Raw genomic sequence first — 8,133 nt, 5'->3', positions numbered from 1 at the left:
ATTTAGTTTTTATTTTTATTCTTCTTTACAATCAAACACTCCTCTCCCCCCAATTATTTTTATTTTTGAAGGAATTAATTTAAAATCAATTCCTGTGGAATCGACCCTACTCACACTTCTACAAAATTATTCGTAGGAATTATTTTTGGTGGAATCGACACCCATCACTCAAGTTCGAGGACTACTCCCGAACTATCGAAATTGGAGATTCAAATCATACCGGCCAAGCCTCCAAAGCTTCCATATGAAAATCCCCACGAGTCAGTTCAGTTGATTCAACACCTAGTCAATCAACCCATGAAGACGCATAGACGTCCGCATCTGTCACTGATGAAACACGGTACTCACCAATTGAATGCGACTCTTAGTGCAAGTCTCCATAGGACTCTCGATGTCAATTCTTGAGGTCCTCAACTTAAAACGTTTCAAGCCCAACCTTTTGGCAATTGGTTTCATGACCACCATCCGATGCGCGGCTCAACTGCACGGTTATCAATTGGTCTATGGGCTTTGTTGTGATGTTCAAGTAAAAATATAAACATACAAAATGAGTACAACGAAGTGGATGCAAGATAAGCGTACTCATTTTATTCACTTCAAATAATATTACATGATATTGTTAATTTGTCAGAACAAAATACATCTAGGCTAATCTAATTGGCTTTTGAGCATTTATTCTAACAGGGAGGCGCCCCGAAGACCTAGGACTCCTAAACCTAGAGGGACTGCCGCAGAATAGGAGTCCTCACATGCAAGGAGTCCTCCCTCAGGCAAAAAGATGTTGCTGTGAGGTGGTCAGTTGGAGATATGATCGAATCAGGCCTCATTTACACGTATTTTGGTCCCTTTTTCCGAGAACAAAGGTGGTGTGTAGTGTCCCAACCAAATAGGAAGGCACCCCTTATATGTATAGGTTCAATTCCTCAATGGGGACACTTACTATGATCTGAAAAATCACTCCCTATTTCTTCTCTATCATTCCAATTGTACTCTAATCACGACCTATTCCATGAATTTATTTATCATATCTCAATTTTTCATTACACTTTATTTCTACTATTTAAATCTGGAACTAACTTAGGCATCAGAGTATTAATGTGTTGTTTTGCAGGTCTCATTTTTAAATTCTTTTATTCAATTGACCCAAATTCACCATCCAAATCCAAACTTGTTGGATCCCTACTAAAATCACATGCATCACTGTTACATTTGATTGTTAGGGACTTTAATGATATATATATATATATATATATATAGAGAGAGAGAGAGAGAGAGAGAGAGAGAGAGGAGAGATGAGGGATTATACGAGTGCATTTGAAAGAAAATGGACTAAAATCGGATAAGAACACGTGACAAGGAACTGATAGAGAGAGATTTGGACTTTATTTTGCAATAATAAAAATTGAGAAATTGTTTGGAAAAATAATTTTGATTTACATCTCACTTTCAATTTTAAAAATTAATTACTTCTGATGTTAATGAACTTGAAACGTCGCTGAAAATGTGCAAAAAATAAAAACTGAATTTTGTTTGGCTCATGTGATTTAATGATCATTATTAGATATTCCCAAAATACCTTCAATTCATGTCTAGAAATGTTGGCCTATTGTTTAAGAACTGGATTTTCTATTTAATCCTATTGCATATGCATTATTTTATTTAAACTATATATACCATGTTTATAAATATTACCTTATTTATTTTATCTTAAAAAAATGTACAATTGATGTGTGTACATTAAGGTAATTCGAGTCTAGTCGAACATATTATGTTTAACATTATTTGAGACATTATCAAGCTTGAAAAATTGCATTTGAATTTGATTAATTATTTACTTAAAAGAGCTCAAACGAGCTCTAATTGAATTAAACAGGAATTGGGTTTGAATAATTTAATATTTTTAAGTATATTTATTATTTTTGCACTAAGCAAACCGAGTTCAAGTCAAGCTCGAAATCTTATCCAAAAGAAAAGTTGTTCAAGTTTGATTTATTAAGTTTAACAAATTGAATTCAAATAAGCTTTTATCAATCAATTTCAGTCCATTTGTTTTTCGACTCTAGTGCATATTAAATGAATTTGAAATAAAATTACATATTTTCCTATACAAGCTCTGAAACTTTTATATAAGAAAAGACATGAAATCTTTATGGTTGCAGAGTTCATCGAGGAAGAGAGTTTTGAACTTATTTTGGACGTTTACTGTACTTTTTATAGGTATGAGCAGAACTTGGATAGCTTAAACTCACTTCTGCAAAGCTTGAACACCATGAACTTTAATATGAATTAATTTTTTAACGGGACATACTTAAACATTCTTTGATCTTTTAATTAATAATTTATTGCAAAAGCTTTTTGGTATGAACAGTGCCAAAAACAAAATTGAAAGCAAAGAAAAACAACTCAGAAATAAACACTTCATTATCATTCTTTTACTAATATTTACCTAACTCTTTGCAAAAAATACTATTATTGTTCAAAGAGAATTCAACAATATATGTATAGATATAAATATTTCCCTTGCTTATGTCTTGGTTTAACTGATGATAGTACAAACATGAAATTTCAGAGCTATCAGAGCTCCATATAGCCGTTTTCGATCATCCACCTGAAACTCCAATGCTTCTGCTCGCACTTGTACGACCAATAAGCCCATCCAAACGTGGCCTTCCCATAAACGTCGAGCTGAGCTTTTGCAAATCTCCGATAATCTTGCATCGAGGCATTGTCGATGTACAAATCAGCAGTCCATTCTCCTGCAATACGATATCAGAATTCTCTCATTTGTCAAAAACCAATCCTTCAAAACTTCATTTGAAAGTCTAAGTTTGTGTCATTTTCTCTTACCGACAAAGCTCAAAGGACCACCGGGACGAGTCACTTCTTGCAGCTGCTTTGGTCTTTTCTTGTAGACATAATCGACGTTCTGCTGACCGTTCAAGCTCCGGAAATAGTCTGAATACCGGTTGTAGTAGTGAACATCTATGACCGAGTAGTTGAGTCCTGCAGCAAACGGGAGGAGTTCTGTATGGTTTGCTTCTCCTAATCTATTTGATAGAATAACATAAGCAGTGGAAGTGTATGCTCTGACGGCATCATAACCGGCTTTATAGTACTTTCTCAAGCTATCCAAAGTGACACCAGGAGCTAATGGCTCATTCATCAATTCGATTGCTATGAGACTTGGGTGATCAGCATACCTGAAATAGAATGCCCCTATTAGCTTGATATGATACATAAGACTGCTTGAGAAAGTGAGAATAGGGTCTATATTGATATTTGCAGCTTATGAATTTTATCGAAATGCTTTAACTGAATATGGAGATCTCAAATACAACATGAATCCTTACATCAATAGAATTTGTGAGAATAGGGTGAATGTTGATAGTTGCAGCTTATGGATTTTATCGAAATGCTTTAACTGAAGCAATACTAGCAATATTATACAAATTCTATTGATGTAAGGATTCATGTTGCAAAAGAACAGAGAAAAGAACTCTAGGAAACTTAGAACCTATGTACAGCTTGTGAGTTCGAGTTGAGGATAGTTGAAAGTAATTCAAGAGTGAACCTTGCAGCCAAGAAGTCTATGACTGAAACAGTTTCGGGTATTCTGGAATCACCCCATTCCAGGAATCCATCTCTGGTTCCACTGTGATGATTACCGTTCTGTGATCCTGGAACTGCATGCAGATCCAATATGACCTTCATATTGTAGTTACTACAACAGAAATGAAGAAAATATTTTTACTTTTAACAACAATGCTCTAAGAATTTGTGAAGGAAGAAAGAAAAATAATCAAAAGTATATCCTGATCTTTATAGACAGGGTCTAGGATGGAGTCAGCACTTTTAACTAGAGGGGGAAGAAATATTTTGAGCCACATGAAATGCAAGTTTATTATTTGGGGGTGGGGGGGTGGGGGGGGTGGGAGCGCTGCCTCTATCATTCGCCTCTGGCAGTCTCCATTACTACTTATAAATGAAGATAAAACGAAAATGTGATGTACTATAAAACAAAAGATAACAAGCGCATGCTTACAAAGCCCACTCGAATGCGTTGTCTAGAGCTTGCAAAGAACCCCCAACAAATGGTTTTGGTGGAACAGGATCATTAATGATCCACCAGCCCACTGGAATTCTAACGGCATTGAGACCATTCTGGGACATAAATCTGAAATCGTCTTCAGTAATGTAAGTGCTCCAATGATTCTGCCGTTTGTACACAGCTTTTAGCAACTTCTACATTGTGATATTGATGGTGGAGTTGGTCATAAGCAGAATTATTTTTCTTACTCTCATTATTTCAGGAGCTACATCTGGACCATAGCCGTTGGTTAATTGATATTCCCCTTGCAAGGTCTTGACAATATGCATTTCAAATACGGAAGGATCTTGATCCTCCCACTCATCAGGGCTTCCCGAGTAATTCGCCATCACATAATCTTCTGTTGCTGCCTTTCACAGCCCAAATTTTTATACATATAAGAAACCCCAAGAGCATATTCTTCAAAAGTAAAAATCACCAGTCTCTCGGAACACAGTAATTTGATTGTTTGAGGATAATGAAACTTATTCACTCACAACCATCGTATACGGATCACTGGTGTTTGGTAATTCAAGAAAGCAAAATATTACTCCACTAGAGATAGTTTTTACCTGCAGATAAAGGTCATTCGCTGCTTGGATACGGACTCTAAGTGGATTATCACCATTGCGTACAATCCTGAATGATTCAGCCGTCCCTGGTTCAGATGCATGGGCAGATACTTTATTCCCTAAACCTTGAGTACTTAGTCCAATGAAATCTTTGTTGAGAACTCTAAAATTGAAGGTCGTCTCGTTGATTCTCCACAACTGTAGATCAAACAATAATGTTTTCAACTACAAACAAGAATAACCCGCGAGGTGGTGAACCAACCAGGATACCAAAAGAATAGAGAACTCACCCTGAAAGTTTCCCAGCTTCTAGGAATAGCACGGTTAGCTACCAAGGCCGAACCACCACCATTTTCCGCACATAGGTACTTGTTGAGCCTTACAGACTTCAAATGCACTTGAGTTCCATCCTAATTAACAAACAAGATGGCGTTAAAAATTCTCCAAATTATACATCCAAGTGAAAGGACATAGACTTTACATTCACTTAAGAATAAATTGACTACTTCTCAAACTGCTCTGTCATCTACAGCTACCTTCTATTTCAACAGATGAACACATCGATCGAACAAATTTAAGATTACCGATTCTTCAAATTCAGCAACGTAATTAGGATACACTGACAGCATATTAGATTTATCAAATAACATTTTTGAAACTTCAAAGACGAATCTCAGAGCCCGCGAAAGCAAGAAGCTCGATTCAAATCCGACCATCACCCATTTATGAAAAAGAGTTTTAACATCAGAAAAAGTGCAGCCTCTACATAATATAGGTACCAACGGAAAGCAAACTAGATGTCTTCTTTAACAACTTGAGCACAGTCAGTTCAATAATGTGATAATAGGTGAGATTCACACTTTTCTTGGATTGCTCAAAAGGGTTCCAAATTTCCACCAAATACACAGTCGAGCAGCAAAAATCCATTCAAGAACTCAAAAGAATCTGCAATTCTCAATAGCTTCACAAATCAAATTTTATCAACCAAAAAAGGCATCACAGCCATTTCTTGAGATGACTACCCCATCTTATCCAGATCAGGAAACAAGAAAAAGGAAAGCAATCAAACACTTACCAGGAGATCTTTGTTGGGGATGGCATCAAAAAGAGATGGGGTCATCCAGCCTTCAATCACAAGCCATCCCCCCAAATTCACCGCCTTAAATGGCAAATCGTGGCCCAAACATTGGAGCAGAAGCCAAGAAAACAAGAACACTGAAGCCGCAAACTGCTTCTTCATACTCTTCACCTCTGATTAACTGTCACCCTTGGAAAATGAGCTCCTTTTCAAGAAATTTACGCTGTTCTTGGAGCAACCGAAAACAGTACTGAACTAATCATACAACTTTACACTTTATTCTTTTGCTCGTTGAAATCTGAGGTGCAAGCAAACTCCCAAAAGTGGAGGAGAAAATAAAAGATAAAGAGAGAAAGTGGAGGGAAAAGAAAAGTGAATAAAACTCAGCCAATAGATCCATGCATGTCGCATCCCAGCCGTCCATCAAGCTAGCAAATGCCAAAGATGGTGGGGTGAGAAATTTAATCCACCTACGCTCCTTCTGCCACCCAATCCAACCACCCCGACACTGCCATGCATGACCCGGATTGAATTTTGTATTTCAAATTATGTTAAATTTTTCTTTTTGTATTTAATATATAAATATTAAGTATATAAATTCTTCTTTTAAATAATATAGAGGGATAATTATGTTCTCCTTTTTTGAAATTTGGTATAATTGCACGTACATTCCTGTAGTTTGGGAAATTACATGTAGCACCCCTAAAGTTTGATTCCGTCTAACAAATAAGTCCATCAATTAGTCAAAATTTATTGAATTTACTGATATTAACAAAAAACTTAATGAAAATTGATATTTACTTTCGATTAACTCATTACTGACTTATTTCAGGTCAAATAATTTTTTTCGAACTAAATTACCATTGTAAGGTGAAGATATACCTCTTCAAATGCATTAACGCGTGTGGCGTATAAGAATAATTTGATCGTAAAAAAGATTTATACGACCCGGAATAAATCAATAATAAGTCAATTGTGGTTAATATAGATTTTTTCTTCTAATTTTTTTATTAATATCAACAAATTTGAAAAACTTTGACTAACGAAGGGACTCATTTGTTAGATCGAAGCAAACTTCAAGCGTGCTAAATGTAATTTTTCGAACCACATAAAAGTTATGTGTAATTACACTAAACCTCATAGAAGCGAAATATAATTATCCCTAGTATAAATAGTGTAAATTTTGAATGCATCATGTGTATGTGTTAATTGAAATAAAAAAATCTCATTTGACTTGGATGAGACGTAAATAAGATGTTATAAAACGTTTGAAATATTCTTCAAAACATGAATTTATGATAGTACAGAATAAGATGTTCCGGACTTATTATAATTTCTTTTAAGAAAGGGTTTAATGTAATTTAATTTTTTATGATATTGTAAATGAGTAAATTATTCATCTACTAAAAAAGAAATAGCAAATTATTTTTTTGTATTTTTTTAAATAAAACAATTACATGTCTGTTTAAGGAGGTAAATTGCTTCATTATGAAAAATACAGAAGGATAAATTACTGTATTTTTTAAAATACAGAAAGGTAAATTATTATTTTTTTTTTTTGTAGAGGGATAGTTTGCAAATTTATAATATTAGAGTTGGTAGAAATGGAATTTCCAGTTTATTTTGAATATTATAAGTAATTTGTTCAATTTCTTTACAACAGTTCCAAACTTTTTTTTTTTTTAAGGTAAGGTAACTCGCATTAAATAAACAAAAGTAATGTATAACAAGAATGATAGGCTGACAACTTATTCTCAGTTCTGTTGTCGGTAATACTTCATAAGCCCCCGATTTTATTTTAGGGAAAAGTATTATTTTAATCCGTTAAGTATGCCTAATTTTAATTTTAGTCCGATAATTATGTTCATTTTTGTTTAGATCCAGTAACTTACGAAATTGCTTACTTTTAATCATCTGACAGATTTTCGAATAATTTTACCCCTATGCAACTTTTGAAAGGCAGTTTTAGTCCATATCTACTCATAGGGGTAAACTTGTTTGAAAATCTGCCAGAGGACTAAAAGTAAGCAATTTCGTAAGTTACTGGACCTAAACAAAAATGGACATAGTTATCGGATTAAAACTAAAATTAGGCATACTTAGCTTGCTAAAATAATACTTTTCCTAGATATTTTAATAACTTATTTTTAGGATTGAGAAAAAATGAAAGAAATATAGTTTTGTTCTTATAAGTAATGTTTGTTTTATTTGATCATATTTATTATGAAATTAATATTTTTAATTTCGTAGTTACAAAATTAATGTTTTTGGTTTTCATCCACTTTTTTTTTTTATCATAATTTTGATGTTGTAGGTGCATATGGCCGGTAAGTATTTTTGACTGAAGGAAAAATTAGTCTTTTTTTCCCATAATAGCATATGAATGCTCCATTTGA

General features: G+C 34.2%; 1 protein-coding gene across 1 annotated transcript; it reads right to left on the bottom strand.

Moving 5' to 3' along the window:
• Positions 1-2,406: 2,406 nt before the first annotated feature.
• LOC105165941 (putative glucan 1,3-beta-glucosidase A) lies at positions 2,407-6,061 on the bottom strand. Its single transcript, XM_011085095.3, has 8 exons — positions 5,735-6,061; positions 4,950-5,069; positions 4,660-4,857; positions 4,297-4,458; positions 4,043-4,212; positions 3,572-3,721; positions 2,848-3,200; positions 2,407-2,756 (listed from the first exon to the last, which is right to left on the bottom strand). Exons 1-8 carry the CDS (start codon positions 5,897-5,899, stop codon positions 2,575-2,577), a joined length of 1,500 nt encoding a protein of 499 aa, XP_011083397.1. The 5' UTR covers positions 5,900-6,061; the 3' UTR covers positions 2,407-2,574.
• Between the last annotated feature and the right edge of the window lie 2,072 nt (positions 6,062-8,133).

Source organism: Sesamum indicum, linkage group LG7, assembly GCF_026168435.1.
Source record: "Sesamum indicum cultivar Baizhima isolate 11 linkage group LG7, ASM2616843v1, whole genome shotgun sequence".
In the NCBI taxonomy this organism is placed as follows: Eukaryota; Viridiplantae; Streptophyta; class Magnoliopsida; order Lamiales; family Pedaliaceae; genus Sesamum; species Sesamum indicum.
Note: the sequence above shows the minus strand (reverse complement) of the source record. Positions and strands in the feature narration are given on the sequence as shown.